The sequence below is a fragment of the Bufo gargarizans genome, chromosome 1 (genome assembly GCF_014858855.1).
Source record: "Bufo gargarizans isolate SCDJY-AF-19 chromosome 1, ASM1485885v1, whole genome shotgun sequence".
In the NCBI taxonomy this organism is placed as follows: domain Eukaryota; kingdom Metazoa; phylum Chordata; class Amphibia; order Anura; family Bufonidae; genus Bufo; species Bufo gargarizans.
In genome coordinates this window covers 12,796,792-12,814,250 of record NC_058080.1, presented here as the reverse complement: position 1 = coordinate 12,814,250, position 17,459 = coordinate 12,796,792, and the positions used below count along the sequence as shown (strand labels likewise).

At 42.7% G+C, this 17,459-nt stretch overlaps 1 protein-coding gene across 1 annotated transcript in view; it reads right to left on the bottom strand.

Moving 5' to 3' along the window:
- DYSF (dysferlin) overlaps positions 1-17,459 on the bottom strand; it is a 259,265-nt gene that overhangs the window by 127,469 nt on the left and 114,337 nt on the right. The window contains 8 exon segments of the mRNA XM_044294645.1: positions 1,167-1,272; positions 2,529-2,643; positions 9,690-9,856; positions 11,569-11,700; positions 13,986-14,141; positions 15,400-15,592; positions 16,490-16,596; positions 16,867-16,991. Of these exon segments, the coding sequence (XP_044150580.1) occupies positions 1,167-1,272; positions 2,529-2,643; positions 9,690-9,856; positions 11,569-11,700; positions 13,986-14,141; positions 15,400-15,592; positions 16,490-16,596; positions 16,867-16,991 (1,101 nt within the window).

Sequence of the window (17,459 nt, the reverse complement as noted above, 5' to 3'; positions counted from 1 at the left end):
ACAGCTTTAGGGCTCATGCACACAAACTTATTTTCATTCCATGTCCATTCCGTTTTTTTTTTGAGCGGACCGTATATGGAACCATTCATTTCAGTGGGTCCGCCAAAAAAACGGAAGGTACTCCGTGTGCATTCCGATTCCTTATTTCCGTTCCGCAAAAAAATAGAACATGTCCTATTATTGTCCACATTACGGACAAGGATAGTACTGTTCTACTAGGGGCCAGCTGTTCCGCTCCGCAAAATACGGAATGCACACCGATGTTATCCGTATTTTTTGCGGAACGCAAAATACATACGGTCGTGTGCATGAGGCCTTATACTTACACTGATTAAAATCAGCCTATGGGGCAGACTAGCCTGTCTATAGGCACAGGTATACTCGCACGCATACAAACACCACCTCATACAAATACACCTCATAAAAAGGCACATAAACGGATACAAAAAACCATGCAAACATACAAGAGGTACCGCCATATCCATACACATATCACTATATGTACTCATAGAAACATGCAGAAACATAACACCCTATCATTTTGCTTATTTTTCTGCTGAAGTATTCAATAGTTATACAGACGATTCCTATGGCAGGATACACGTTTGCAAAGCGCCACCTATTGACCATAGTTACCAATAACTGAAATACACACCTTCAATTGAACAATTGGAGTTATTTGAATGCAAATTTACCCAAAAATATAATACAGAACTATATTTTAATCATTATATTATTATGGGGGTTTTTTTGTATTTTTATTAGAGGCACTAATTGCTCCCCCCCCCCCCCCCCCCATTTTCAGTGATCAGTACTGTGTGATTTGCTCTGATGTGAGCAATCGGATCTCTAATTTGGATTGTAGCCTGAAGGTGTCACTGCACACAGTAAAATCTACAAAGAGTCCCTCGATAGAAAGCTCATCTAGGTGATACATGAACAATCAGTAAAGATCTCACAACTGAAATTGTGCAGTGTAAACCACAAAGATAAAAACAGTTCTGGTAAACTGAAACTCAGCTGCTCAATGTTAAAAAGCTGAAGGACCAAAAAGCCGAGAAGCCGAGACCTTGACAAGATGGTCGGCTATCCCATCACTGGTCTTGGAGTCTGGTGTATTTTTGGGAAGGTTTGTCAAGATGATCTGGATGATTGCTTCGTCTTACCTTGTTCATCCACAGCTCGGTTAATGTCCGTTGTCCATTCTTCGTCTTCCCAATTCCACCCAGGAGGACATTCAATCTCGTCTTTAGGGAGAACTTTTTCTCCATTCTGAAAGATTATACACTGAATAATCACGAAGGTGGGTGCGTACATGGGCAAAACTGTCAATGATATAATCAAATTGTCCCTCACGGATGAATCTCAAGAATTAAATGACCTAAGCGGTCAAACTGAAAGACAAGACTAAGATGCTAAAGCTGGCCATGCATATTACATAGCTGCCGGCTACTTCTTCTGACCCTTCCATATACACACCCACTTGGCTGTTCCCAGTAAAGAGGGGGAGAGACAAAGTTGCCAGATACCTCTGGTGGTGGTGCCCCATCTCCTTTGAGAACAATAGGATCAGGCAGGCATGTTGAAAAAACCTCCTTTCTCCAAATTCTACCGTGGGATAGAATTGCTACATTCCTATACACAGTAGAAGGTCAGCTGGTCCCACCAGAATCGGCAGTTTCAGTCAAAATTCATCTAATCTACCGTATATAGCAATCGACTTTCTCTTCATTTTATTTATCCTCTTATCTGCAGATCAGTGCTGCCTTCAAAAAAGTAAAAACAAGCACCAAGTAGAACAATACGTGTAGCTTGCACCTGGTTAACTGGTTGCTCATTCTGCTTTTTCGCATCCCAGCAGCTATCTATAGTAAGGTTGACCACCAAAACAGCTCAAATATATCACCACCAATTTTACAGATGGTGTGTATGGTGGAACACTGGTCTTATAATCCTGAACCTATGTCTGATAAACACCATGGGGACAAGCTGCCATTGTGTACACGGTGTGCTCTTATAAGTCTCACAAAAGAGAATCCTAAAGAACCAGCATGTGGCACACAAGTCATTGTCGAAACCTTCTTTAGCAACATCCATGTTCTCTTCCCTAACGCTGGGTTCAGACCCGAGCGTTCGCGATGGAGCGCTCTGTATGCGCGATTGTACGCGCATACAGAGACAAGCGAACGCCCATTGTCGCGCGTTCCCGCTGAAGTCTATGTGCGGGAACGCGCGACAAGACGCCCCAAAGAAGCTCATGTACTTCTTGGGGCGTCGGGCGTTTTACAGCGCGATTGTACGCGCTGGAAAACGCTCAGGTGAGAACCATTCCCATAGGGAATAATTGGTTCTTGCCTGTTGAGTGTTTTACAGCGCGTAGGAACGCGCTGTAAAACGCTCAGGTGTGAACCCAGCCTAAGGATGGAGCTTAGTAAATTATCTCTATCTTTGAGGTTGCCCCATCGATACCTCAGAATCATATGTTTCACACCAGTTCTGTAAGCCTATCTACGCAGCTTCTTCCATACCACATCTGTGTAGGCTTCAGTCATATGAATCCATTGCCCACCGGGAAGTCGGGCCTGGTTTTCAAACACTTCTTCCACAAAGCTCATGTGACCAGCATCTGTGTCATACAACAACCTGGGGAAACAACAACATAATGTAACTGAAATGTAAGGAACGTTAAGAGCAACCATGTAGAATCCATAAAAACATAACATATACGGCTTGCTGCTTGGATATTTTTATGAATTAAAAATGTCAGACTGTTGTTCTATGTACCTATGTTATATCATGTTTATATAGGATGTAGAAAACTTAAAAGGACACCTGACAGCAGGATCAATCCTATTAAACTAGACATAGTACCTGGTAAAGATGATTCTGCTGATTGAATTGATACCCGTCTTATGAAAATCAGTTGTGGCGTTCCCAAGATTTTTTTTTTTTAATTCTTTGTGCAAATAAAGGCTTCAGTGCATCAAGGGGTGGGGCCTGGTCCCTCAGTACACCTCGGCTTTCCGGTGCTGGCCACACCCCTTGGTGCACTACAGCCCTTAAAGGGGTTGTCTCATCATGGACAATGGGGGCATATCAGTAGGATATGCTCAATTATCTTATAGGTGCGGGTCCCACGGCTATATCGAGAACGGAACCCCGCAAGTGAAGGAGGGCGCACTGCGCATGCGCAGCCACCCTCCATTCATTTTCTATGGTGCCGGCGAAAAAAGACAGGCGCTGGCTCAGCTATTTCCATCAGCCCCATAGGGGGGCCGCACATGCATGGTACGCTCCCATTCGCTTCTATGGAGAGCCGGGTTGGTGCTGGCCAGACTGGAGTCCTCCAGCCACCACATTGCGGGGCTCCGTTCTCGATATAGGTGCGGGTCTCACCTGTAAGACAATGGGGGCATATCCTAGAGACATGCCCTCATTGTCCATGATGAGACAACCCCTTTAACTGCATAAAGAATTAGCATCTTTTTTCTTAAGAACGCTGCAACCGATTTTCACAAGAAAGGGATCATTTTAATCAGTAGGTTCAATCGCACCAGGTAGTATGCCTGCTTTAGTAGGGTCGACCCTGCTGACAGTTACCCTTTAACTAAAACTGCTTTAGTAGTTACCTACTGGCATTCATTATGCACTTCTACTTACCGTGACGTGGTTTGCCATGCAGGCTTGCTGCACTCCTTTTGCGTACTGGCTGCGGGTGATTCCGTGTAGGCTGGTTGCTTTTGGCTGCGTGCTGGCTGCGATGTCTAGTGTGAACCTGCCCATGAGTGTGTGTGTCCCCTTTGGCTGTATCGTCTCCCTGTGGGTATCCAGGTCTGTTGTGCTCTTGCGTACTGGCTGCGGTGTTCTGTGCATTCTGGTTACATGGGGCAACATCCTGTATCGCAGCTTGGTATGCTGTGGTTTCTGGTTACCTCTGACCTGATTTGGCACCTCCCTGTTTGGTTCTGATGGGGTTATCCTCCCCTGGTCGGTTCCTGGGTGTGTCCTCTCAGGTGCGCTCGTTAGGCTCTTATTTCTGCCTTTGATCGTGGAGTGTTGGGGTCAGTCTGTTCTGTCTTATCTTGTGGGTATTTCACCCTTCTGCTCTGTGTAGTCTGTCTGTCTTTGTTTGTCTTGCCAGGTTTTGCCCTTTGCTGCTGACCCGAGGGGTCCTACCATCTACACCTCGGTGTGTTCCGCCTGGTTCTGTATTGTTGTCTTCTGGCCCTCTTGCCTTGTATCTGTCCTGCATCTGTATAGCCTAGCAGAGCTTATCTGCGTCTGATCTATGTTCCTGTTTTTGTCTGTCTGGCAGTCCTTACTGATTCTGGTGTTCTGTTCATGTCTATCTATGTCTGCCTTCGGAAGAGGGTTCCTGTGTTCCCCAGAGGGGGAATGCTCATGCTCTGTCTCTGTGCAGTTCTTCCTGGGGCTGCCTTGCTTCTATTGCTTTGGGTGCAGGTACCTGCTTCTGCCTCTGTTCCGTTCTTTCTTCCTGTCTGTGGACTCAATGTACTGTCGGTACCTTGTCTGGTATCTTCTTGCCGCCTGACCCTGCTGTCACTGACCCTGTTGCCCAAGCCTATCCTCACCATCTGAGGCTCTAGTGAAGACCAGGTAGCTGCTTAGTTACGCCCCTCCAGAGTATTGATAGTCAGTGGTGCAGTGGGTCCACACCCACTGATCCGTTTCAGTACATTGAGGTCTTCTGTTATAGTCATTGTCACGTGTCTTGGTTCCTTTTTAATAGTTATGTGTTCCGTGGTCCTTGGCCTGTTTGCCTTGTCCTGCTCGTATGACGTCCCAGAGGTCTGCCTGGGCACGTGACATCTACACATGCTCGTACCAGGCATAGATTTCTAAATAAGCGGTGTGCTCCTTTTAATACATCTGGTGCCATTTCACTACAAATATTTTTCTCAGTCTTAAAGGAGCCCTTTAGGGATTTACCTATTATTCATTGGAAGGCAGAGGGTTTCACCAGTACTTACCCTTCTGACACACCGCCAATTCCATGCATACGACTGTGACCACTACCTGAGGGCTCTTCCACTGAAAGATAAGTACTACGGAAACTCTGTTCTTTCCACAGGTTAACCGGGTACCTGTAACCCCTTTAATACACCTACACCTATGTCATCAATTCTATATTAAGGGTTTTAAAAACTTAAATAAATTCATATCAGATACAAAAAAAAATTCTCTCAAGAGAAGAGCGCCTGTGACCGCCCCCACGACAACACTATCATGGGAACACTGAGGCCACTGAGGCCAAAATCCATCATTTATCTGGTGGTGCAGCAGAAGAAGAGTAGAAGACTATGATGAATGCACTATGGGGTTAGCAGCAGGGACCGAGCGCAGGGTAGATAAAAGAAGATGTTGTGAGGTCTACATACAAGGGGCCACAAGAACACTAATACTCCTGATGCACCAGTACTGGCAGACTTGGGAACCGGTAGCCGGAGCACTGTGTTTGGTGCTATTAATTAGGTACTTTATATGGTTTTTGGGCATTATATAACAATGTCATCATATGGTGGCATTATTTATGCCTTTATCTGTTATGTTGCATATGCACCCTGTTATTTCTGCACTGTATGGTGCTGTGGTGGCACAGTTTGAGCCCGGTATGGTTGTATTCTGTGGTCTTTCTCATGTTGACTCCATAGATACTATTCTGAGACTCCATCATGCTGCTATTAGGACTGTATGATAGCTTAAAAAGGACTATTATGGTGCTGCTGATTAACGTAGGGGAGCTATTCCACCTATAGGATCTGGACTTCACTAGACCACCTATCACGTAACATACACAGTAGGAGAGGTGGCTGCACATGTATGTGAACCTTTAAATGAGGACAAGCCATCAACTCTTGATCAAGCACCTTCAATAGTTGTCATTCAACCCCCCCATTAGCAGGTACGCATGGTTCGCCAAGTGAGCAAGTGTTCTCTATGGGGGGGAGGAGAATAAGCCACTGCTAGACATCTCTGCAATATCCTCTGTCTAGGGAGAGTTGGCATTCCCCCACACATTTAACATAGTCAACCAGTCCCACCAAAATTAGCAGGTTCATCCAACATTGCTGTTACACATTTGCAAGCTTTTATGTTTCAAAAAAGAGCCACAAGTGGCCATCTGTCCACCTCTTCTCAGCTGGACAGGATTACCAAACAGCCATCAAGGAGAGTAGAGAGTGCACAGCACTAGGTCCACAAAAATCCAGCCCCACCAGTAGCCATTTTTATTTTTTAATATGGGCCTTTTGGTAGTTCTCCTTTAATCCTGTTGTGCTTGAGAAGTGACCAATGGTGACATCAGCTTCTTCTGTACATGGTAGTTATACCTGCTGGGACAAGTTACGCTGTTCTTCACAAAGGTTAATATTTCATAGCCAAAGCTCCCTGTAAATCCCAGCATGTGCAATAAGACATGTCATCTCTCCACAATAAATATATATATTTTGAAAAATGTGGATTTAGGAAAACTCGTCTCCATATTTTTCTTGGAGAGGTCAATGCTGTAAAAATTGTTCAACTATTTCAATGTTCCTCATTCTTGATGTTTTTTCTAGACAGCTTTCTGATATTTGAGCACCTACGACCCCCACTTCCCTCAACCGCCTGTGGAATTTGTGGTGCTGAATCATTACTGCAAATTCCGCAATTATGTACATAATCTCGTTGTTATATGCCTCATCTCAAGTGGTGGCATCAAACGGCGAAGGGATCGATGAACTTGGATCAGCATAACATGCTGCACTCAGAAGGGTAAGTGGTGTGTTGCACGATACATGGACGGGTGTAAATAACCAACCCATTTAAGTCATTACACTGAAAAACAAGAACTTCCAGCAGCCGGTGAACTGCGTCCCATTGCACCACACTGATGAATGCTTTAAGACTCTGGCAAAGATGTTCCAACCACAAAAAAACTATTAACATTTTTACAATGCCGATAAGCCAAAACTGGGCATTTACAGTACATAGCAATGTAATTCTAGGGAGTAATCATTACTATGAAGATTCACAAAGTTGTGTAACTTTTTACTCCTCTGTGGTCAATATGGCATCAATTGAAGAATACACAGTAGAGAGGTAGCTCAAGTCACTTCTACGGGGCCCTCAACGACAAGGAGCTTGGTTTAAGTTGATGGGCTGTGTGAACTAGCACATGGCTGCCCCCGAGCAAACCTGATCGCGTGGTAAACATTACCCAATTCCTGGCATCGAGCACTTGTGAGTGCCTGCATCTCCAGTCAATGGCCATAGTCAGTTGACAAGCAAATGGAACCAAAAGAGGACAGCTTGGTGGACTATTTCAGGAGACTGGCACAGACTCTTTGCCTGCTGACTGCGGTTCATTCTCTTTCCCGGATCTCACTCCTGACTCTCGATTGTCATAGATCTTGACCTTGGCCTTTCCTGAATATTACGTCTGCCTTGCCATAGGGATCGTCTGCCGTACCGGTTGTATTATTCTTGGCTCTGACCCTTGTGCTCATTCCTGACTACAATCCCATCTGGTTCCCTGGCTTCTCACTTCATGACTGCTCTCCTAGTGATGACTGTTTGCTCCATTCCTGACTATGCTACATGTGACCATAGCTAGACCAAGGGTAGGTAACCTCCAGCACTCCAGCTGTTGTGAAACTATGCTTTGGCTGGAGTGCCAAAGGTTACTGACCCCTGGTCTAGACTATAGGCAGGTTCTAGGTGGCACTACAGAGATAGCTTTTTTTTCTGTTGAAAGGGTATGCAGATTAGTTCTCTTTCTCCTAGGGTGTACTACAAGGCCTATCAGATTCCCCAAACCAGTTTTGGCACTCTCCACAAGGAAAAATAGCACCCCCAAGAGTAGATACTCTCTAAACTGAGCATCAAGTAATAACAAGTAACATCCAGTGACCTGGGCACCAGTGGCTGTGTGTTTCTGTGGAGTTGTACATGGATCTTTGTTGACATAGACATGTGCACTATAGGGGTTCTGCATCCATATGACTGGAGTAGACATATGCAATGTCCTCACTGCAAAACATTGAAAGTGTTAATGCGTAAGGAGAGGGAGTGGAGGGGGTTCCTAGTGGCTAGGCAGGACTGGCACCAACCCTTTCCTCTCTAGAAGGAAGTGAAGTTCTAGTAAGCGGCAGATGTGTGACCAGCTAGACAGTAGTCTGGAGCAGAGCCCCAGAGAATCTGCCTACCATGTGGACTACAAGTCACAAAAGTGACAGTTTATGTATCACCCCCCAAGGGAAAGAGATCTTACAAAAGGTTTAGTGGTCAAATTCAAAGAGGACTGCAGAACATCTTGTTAGAGAAAGGTAAATTCAACTATTTCCAAGCTACAGACTTCTCTGCATGTGGAGGGAGAGTAAAGCTTCTGGCTTCCCATCATATAAAACAAGTCATCAGCAAAAAATATTTTGGGAACCCTTTTAAGTCTGGCTTAGCATCTTTTGCATTGAGTTGGATTGGTTTCTACACATTCTTTTCTTAATTCATCGAAGGAGCTGTGGGGCTTATTTTTTTAGGAGGAGTTAATGTTCTCATTTGTACGATGCTAACTTATGGATCACCTTTTATTTAATATTTTTGGGAGAAGAGATAAGCGAAAACAGCAATACAGGTATTTAGTATTTTTATTTTGTTATGGTGTTCACCACATGGGTTAAATAATGTGGTAATTTAATAGTTTGGGTCGTTATGGAAACGGTAATTCTAATTAGGTTTTTTTTTATCGTTTTTATTTTTTAACCTAAAAAAGTATTTTTACTGGGGGAATTATAATTTTTTTGGAGGGGGGAGGCTTTTATCCTTTCAAATATTTTTAAACATTTTATTATTTTTTGGTGTCCCAATGGGGGACTGGTATTGATACACCGGTATAAAATATATCAGTATTACACTGATTGCCAGCCTATAAAGACCTAATAGGCTTCCGTAGATGATAGGCCTGACCCAGCTGCCATAGCAACCATCAGCACCATCACTTCATGGGCGGCCAGATGGAGGTGTCAATCCTTCTGACAAACATCTTAAATTCTTTGGTCGTTATTAAGCACTAAGGGGTCAAATGGGTGGGATCAAAGATATCTCTGATACCAGCATTAAAGCTGAAATGCAGCTATCAATCACTACTGTGATCAACGTGACGTAACTACCTTTGGCACCTTGATATACAGTTACATCAAGGTGCAGGAAGGGGTTAAAGATAAAAACCCAGGGTTTCTTATAAAATCATCCACCTCTGAAGCAGTTGTAACTTAATCCTTGGCGTGGGAGAGGTAGTAGATGAAGCCATGGACATTCCACTGGAGTGGTGTACCCTACAACACAAACAGAGTCTTTCCCAAAAACCAACAGACTCTAAATCTCTTAGAAAAATGTTTATCTGGTGAATTACAGTGAGCAGCAGCCGGAGAGCCCGTGATACTTTACAGACCTCCACCACTTATCAGCCCGGGATTATGTCACAGCTCCATCCAAGAAGTCAACATCTCGAAAGAGCCAGCGGCTCGTAAGACCAGACGTGATAGCCAGCTCGCTGCTCAACCAGCTTTCTGACTTTACCTTGATTACAGCAATTGAGGAGGACTTCAAAAAATGAAGACCATCCAGGAAAAGCTATAAGATGACATTTACAAGCACAATAAGCATCTGATCAGATTACGTTCTGAACTCACGTCTTCTCTGGGCTGATGAACCAATCTCCGGCCCACATCCAACCAATGGAGGGCTTGAAACTGTCCTTCGGAAGCTTGATCTTCCCTGTCACGTCTGTGTACTTGGGATATGTCAGTCCGGTGGTTCCCCAGTTTCCTACTAATGCCAGCTTGGTCTGGTTCTCATACTGCAACACAAAGGAGACCGTGGGCTTCACCATGCCTGCTGCTTACTACAGAATGATACTGTCCTATCACTACGATCCATATACTAGTCATGCAAGTGTAGGCGTTCTTCCACCCTATAGCAGTCACTGGTCAATCAGGTATAAATGGGCTTACCAAATATAAAAAAGGTTCGTGGGGAAGAATAATTCTTAAGCAGGAACAACTCTATTAACCCAGGTGTGTTGCATCATAAGGTTGAACCTGCTCAGTAAAACATTACCTCTAGTTAGGCCTTGTTTAGGAGAAATCAATCCTGCCACAAAGTCATCAATCGGCACACGCTCAGTGAGCATCTCAGGTGCAGGGAAAGCAGATAGAGATGCATTCTGCATGTGCCAACTGAGGATTTACAGGATTACTGGGCCACAAGAGAGGACAGTGAGGATTCCTGGGCCTATAAGTCACAGGGAGGGGGTCGCAGCTAAGGATGGAAAGCGGAGGAGCTAGGGTTCTCCAAGGAACTAGGACATGCCCCTCGGTTCACTGAAGCCCCCATTAGCATAATTAATAAACTCAATTTTTAACAAGAAAGGTATCATTATGCCCAATTTAAAAGGGTTGATACTGCTTCTCTGTAATCCTGCATATGCGCCATAGAAACTTCAAACAGAGCACGTGCAGCAAGCGTCTCATTGGTGGGAAAAGCTGGCAAAAGTGTATTCTGCATGCAAGAGAGGTATTGTTTTATTCAGCAGGTTCAACCCTACCTGGCTTTACACCTGCTTTAATGGGGTTGATTCTGCTGGCACATGCTCTTTGTGATATAGGCAACATTTTCCAAATATATCAGCATTGCCCCAGGAAAACAACTTTATTCCAGTTTGTTCATTAGGTCTAAGGTGCCCAGGCACAGAAGTCCAAACTAATGGTTCCCATCCCCTCCCATCTTGTCCAGGTCCCAATTTAACCTAATGCTCTGTATCACCTCTGCCTTCTTCCTCCACATTACCAAGGCAAGATCTGAAATATCATGCAGGCGCTGTGTGCTGCCTATTGTGGCATCCTATCTATCCTTATTCTATTCCATACCATCCTGCCCCATCCTATCTAATCCTATCATAGGACAAAAGGGATAGATTAGGTAAGGACAGATTGGGATTGGATAGGGTCCAGAAGGCTGATATGGAATAGAGAAGGTAGAATAGGATCAGATGGAAGGGAACTGGAGATAGCATAAAAAGGTAGAGAATGGAAAAAGAATAAAAGGTAAGGAATTGGGTAGGATGGTGCAAGATGGGATGTGATAAAGAAGATAGGACTGGATCAAATCAGGAGGACTTGGATGGGACATAGAAAGACAAAAGATAAAGTCAGGAAAAGAACCAGGATAAGGTTAGGTTCAGATCTTTGCCAAATTCAGATTTTCTGTTCGGTTATAGGAACAGAAAAACGGAACTGCTAAATCATACGCCAAACAGTGCATCTGGGTCCGTCTGGTTTCCGACTTGGATTCCGGCATTTTGCCAGACAAAACACCACTGCATGCAGCAGTACCTTGTCCTTATTCTGCCGGGATCTGCTCTGGAAGCACCTTCAAACCTAGCTTTAAAGTGGCACACACAGAATGAAACTCCCCCCGTCAAACACAGAGAAAACATGGCTGATATGTGACCTCATCAAACAGACAGAAAAGAAGTCAGCAATTAGTGTGATTTACAGAGACAGTATTTACCGATTCTGCAAACACCGAGAGCTTCCCCTGAGCAAACTGATTGAATTCTTTCTGGTGCACGGACAGCCCGAACCACAGCTGCACCCGCACCTGTCCTGGCATCTTCGCTCCTTTAGTTCCTTCTTGTGGAAACTAAAAAAAGAACGTTATATAATAATCAAATAATGAACGTGACAGATTATCTTTTCCTTCTTATTATTTCAACGTGTCCTTGTTTAAGACCCTCAGAGAGCGTCCACCACCCCAATGATGATCGGAAACTGAGAATCCAGGATAGGCCATTAATATTATAATCCGGGACAACCCATTTAAATGCAATGAACGGCTTTCATCACAATTTTATTGTATTTGATCAATTATGTATTTAAAAAAAACATTTTTTTCCCATCGGTTTTCATTTAAAATGTTGCTTTGGTTGACTCCTGCATCTTCATTTGAGCTCATACCTATGGGCAGAATACCATTCTGTGCTAAATCTGTAAGACAGGTTTTCTGATGGCTCAGCTCCAGTCTCACTCTACTCTTCTGAACAGTCTTTTGGGGAATTGTCAGGAACTTAACCAGCCACGATTCAACACACGGCTGTTCCGGTAGAGTGGCCATGCCAACCAGCCAGGCCCCCTTTGGTCGACCTGGATGTTGGGCCAATCAGGTTCCTGGCTTGGCGTCCAATCTCAGAGTTAGGTTGGGGATTTAAGTCTGGCATTTACTGCTTGTCAGTGCCTATGATTCATTGATTCCTGGCTCCAGTTTGAGTGTCCTGTGTATTGACCTCGTCTTGTTTCTGGATTAACGCCTTGTCTACTGATTTGGCTTTTACTGACTCTCTTAGCTTTGACTCCTCAGCTTGTTTTTGGATTAACCTCTTGTCTACTGTTTTTGCTTCCACTGACTCTTCTGGCTTTGACTCCCCAGTTTGTTTCTAGATTAATATCTTGTCTACTGCTTTGGCTTTCACTGACTCTCTTAGCTTTGACTCCTCAGCTTGTTTTTGGATTAACCCCTTGTCTACTGTTTTCGCTTCCACTGACTCTTCTGGCTTTGCTTCCTCAGTTTAACATTTTGTCTACTGATTTGGCATCCCTGACTCTTGACTTTGACTCTGGATAGTACTTCTCTCCCGATACTGTTTGGCAACTGATAGGTCTGCTACCTGTGACCTTGCACATATTTTCTGCCACCTGCCTCTGCAGACGTAACCTGGGTTCCTAGCAGCCAAATCCAACCTTCCTTGCACTGTGTTATGGTGAACTTCTAGAGGTAGCCTTAGATCTACTAACTGGAGTGGTAAAGGAAGATAGGTAGCAGATTAACAGCTTGCTGGTTGTGGTCCTGGATGGTAACCTGTGTATTCTTGTTCATCTCTGTCTCTTACATGATTGCTGATCAGGTCGGACTAATTTAATCAGAATTGAGCACACGATCGCTTAGAAGAGGAAAGAGAGGGCCTGAAAATGAACCATCAGAAGGACTGTCTGACGGAATTATCAATAAATTACATTTTGCAGCTCGCTATAGTGTATAATAAATGCATAGGAGACAAAGTAAGCTAATTTTTGAATAAAACAAGAATTGCAAATATATATTTTTACATAACTGATGTCGTTGATGCATGATCAAATGTGCCATAGAAGTTTGCCCCAATGCAAAATCTGTAATCTATAAAACTGATGTCTTCCTATGTGGCAAAGGGGCCTTTGATCCTTTCAACCTCTCTGGACCTTGGTGTGTCTGCTACCTCTGCTGAACCCCCTAAAACTTTAGGGCTCTGACCACACAACCATCAAACTCCAGAAGGAGCGCTCACAGTAGAAAAATGCTGTTTGTGACCTGCCATAAAGAGGAAAAACCTAGACTAGCCTTAGACAAAGATGGGATCAATGCCAAACGGTAGACAGTTGATCTATTTGGAATGTTGGAAGAGTCAGAATTGAGGATGGATGGATCTCAGCAAGAAGTAAGTGTTGAGAATAGACCTTATTCTTAACTTTGGATAGATGTGTCACTAGCACAAAACAGTAGACCATACTCTAACTTGACAACTTCATAATATCGCATAATATACGTGTATTATATGTGTGAACATCTTTCCAAACTGGGATTTTGAATGGAAAATAAAGTCAGCCAACATATAAGACACATAATGTACAATAGTAATACTGTATACTAAGGAGAATATTCTTAATGTAAGCCATCAGACTTATTTGTAAAATAATAACCTAATTATCAAATAACAGAACTTTGTTCTTGGCTCAATTCTAATAATTCTACAAATATTTCAAAAACTCAACAAAATTATGCCCAGATTCTGGTTCCGATTTCTGTCACATTCAATCTAGCCTGCAGTCCAATCACAGCTGACTTCTGCCAGTTAACTTGTAGCGAAGAAACTTGCACTAATAGAAATGAAAACATACTTTGAGAAATATTGTCTGAAGTTTTCCGCAGTTCTTGCCGCAACACTTGGCCCCGTTCCTGGAGAAAAGGACTTGATGGGCTGGTATTCTGTAATAAGCCACACGCTTGTCTCCTTGTAACATCCAAATCACTATATCTGGCAAGCTGTTCTGTGGCTGCAAAAGAAAAAAAGATTCACAAAATATTAGTGAACCTTTCCAACAAATACATAAGAAAATATAGCTGAAAATTGGAAAATTATGGAAAAGTAAAAACCACAATGTAGACAGGCATCATTAACATTAAGTATTATCTGCAAGGAGAACATACAGGAGCTCCTGCCAATAATGGAAAAGATGGGAGAGGCCAGGAAACCGGCTGCCTGGACCTCTGTTGTCTTCATCTAAGACTTTACCAATGACCACACTTGGCAGAGTTGAAGAGACCACCTACTCTTAACCCAAGACTTGATCTTCAACCTAAGCTGAAAGACACTAAAAACCGCTGAACTCTATGTCATCTTCGGGACACACAATTGTATTTGTCTTGATGACCTCGTCCTACCACAAATATTGCCACATGTGGGTGGAATTGGCGAGCATTTCCAGGGAAGATTACTGTTTCTTTAGGAAATAATATCATAGAGAGCTTTATTTAGAAGCAAGAAGTCATCAGAGCTTTGGTAAGCGCAATCTTCTATAAAAAATATTTATGGTCTATTCTGGGTAATTCAGTCTATTTATGTGGGGAGAACATGGCAGCCATTTGGATTCATCTCAACAGTATTACTCTGCAATGCACTAATCACAGAGCTTTGTATATGTGAATGTCATCTCTCAAATGTGTTCTTGTTTTTCTTACATTGGAAAAAGCTTTTTATATATTTGCATAATTTTGACCTTTTTTGTGCAGATTATTAAATGTGACTTTGTCTCATGACTAATCATATATAGTCCAACTCTTCACACTCCTGGCAAGACCAGTACTGGTGACGCTACTGACAGCAGTCATGGATTTGCCAAAAAGCCGACAATGTTTTGTCCAGTGCAGATGAATGCCCAAAGGAAGGGTGGAAGTTAGACTATGTGAACAATCCTAATCATATAAGGAGCTGCCCAGAGGTATCACCTGGAATGAGCCCATGATACCCAACTCTCCTCAGAGAGTCATGCCGGCGTATGGCAAGACGGAGAACAAGAAGAAAACTCTTATCTTGTATTTTGCTAAGAGATCTAGGTACCTCTACATCTACAACCCGATGTCACCTTGTACTTACAGCCAAGCTGTGGAACACCTACCAACCCAATGGGTCAAGTTAAAATATAAAGAACCTATTACGTTGCAATGTTTATCTGTCCAGTACCTGCCTCAATATGCTCTAAATTAATGAACTTTGCTGCCAAAAAATCCATTAGCCACAAGACAAACTCTTACCTCCTCAGCTAGTGACTTAAGCCTCAGTAACCAGTCTTCTGCCTGCTCGAGCATGTCCATAAGCTCACAGTCCTCATGCTTTATCTTCAGCGCCGCCTGGACAATCTGACTCAGGTTAGACTGACGGAATCGAAACAGATAAAGGTCTAGGTGTGTGGTTCCCGGTAATGATGGGACATCTGGTAATGGATAGCTGGGGACAGGAGAAAAGAGGTGCAGATAATGAGCTTGATGGTATCCTATGAACTGGTTATGGATATGCTGATGAACTGGCAAATATGAAGGCAAATTCTATTTACTCCTGCTTTTTTACACCAAAAATCAGCACCTTAAAAGTTCTAAAAAAATTTGTAATACTCAATGTATTCTATGGACTGGATAATGGAAGATCTGATCATTTGACTCATCTCACTGAGATAATGCAATGTGTTGAGAACCAAGAGCATACCCCTAAATGAACCCAGATCCCAGACAATAAAATTAATTGAGATCCCAGACCCCAAAACAGAACAGATCCAAAACATGACTCCTGAATAAATTTGGACTGCAGACCAAATTCCAAAGCCCTTTTAAATACCCAATAAAAAGAGGTCAGAGTCCAGATCACACCCCAGAATCATTTTACTCAAGACCTCAATGATCAGTTCTACCCTAGATCTTACCAATCCATTTCCTAATCAATGCTGGGTCCTAGGGCTGGCTGGTGGCAGGACCTTGTGGGTAAGAGCCTGGAGATGAAAAGCAGGAGCCCCATCCATGAGTCCACAGGCCCTTATCATGGTTTGCTGTGGCAGTAATTACACAAATTCACCTAAACGTTTTCCACAGGATTAATGCAATAGGACCAAGTGAATGAAGGACGCATCTCCTGGCTCCAGGTAATATTCACCTTCAGCCTGTTACACCCAGGGTCCTGATATTGGTCTAAAAAAAATGTGGTGAAAAACGAAAAAAGCTTTTCTCTACTTACAGATCTCTAAATCCAGATCATAATGAGGTCCTTTTTTTTATCTACGTATAGCATTCTTATTTGGTTACAAGAGTTTTGGTCTTTTTAAAAAAATACTTATCCCAGATTAAGTCCATGTACCTGCAGTCACTGATGATGTCATCAATCAGACCTGTGACCAACAAGTCAAGGTCATACTGGGAACACTTTGATTTAACTGCAAGGTGGACATTTTTTAAGTTAGCTTCCTGCAAAGAAAAAAAAGAAAAAAATGAGATGATCATAAAGCAAGTGTGCTAAATACTACACCACATGTCAGCATAGTAGTTGTATTCAGGCAAATTATCTAACACACCAAGCCTGGACCCCAAGTGTCAGTGTGTCATTGCTGCAAGTATAAGTGTATTATAATTCACTTTTTTATTGATCAACAGTTCAGTTTACATTTTTGGATCAGTGACACACAACAACACTGTACCTAAAAGCTTTAAAAAAATTATCCATGTTTCACTACTTGCCAGATTGTCCGCAGCATGATGTAGAATGTTTTGTGCATCAGTCCTGTACCAGATATCCTCCCAATGTGAAGAGAGAACAACTACAGGTTTGACATTTCCCCATGGCAGGTAGTAATACTGACAGCCTAAAAACACAAAAAGAAATGCACTTACTGTACAGTATGCTCAAGAATATACCTAACATAATACTGCTCCTAAGTACAAAAATATAACTACTATAATACTGTTCCTATGTACAAGAATATAACTACTATAATACTGTTCCTATGTACAGGAATATAACTACTATAATACTGCTCCTATGTACAAGAATATAACTACTATAATACTGCTCCTATGTACAAGAATATAACTACTATAATACTGCCTCCTATGTACAAGAATATAACTACTATAATACTGCTCCTATGTACAAGAATATAACTACTATAATACTGCCTCCTATATACAAGAATATAACTACTATAATACTGCTCCTATGTACAAGAATATAACTACTATAATACTGCCTCCTATATACAAGAATATAACTACTATAATACTGCTCCTATGTACAAGAATATAACTACTATAATACTGCCTCCTATGTACAA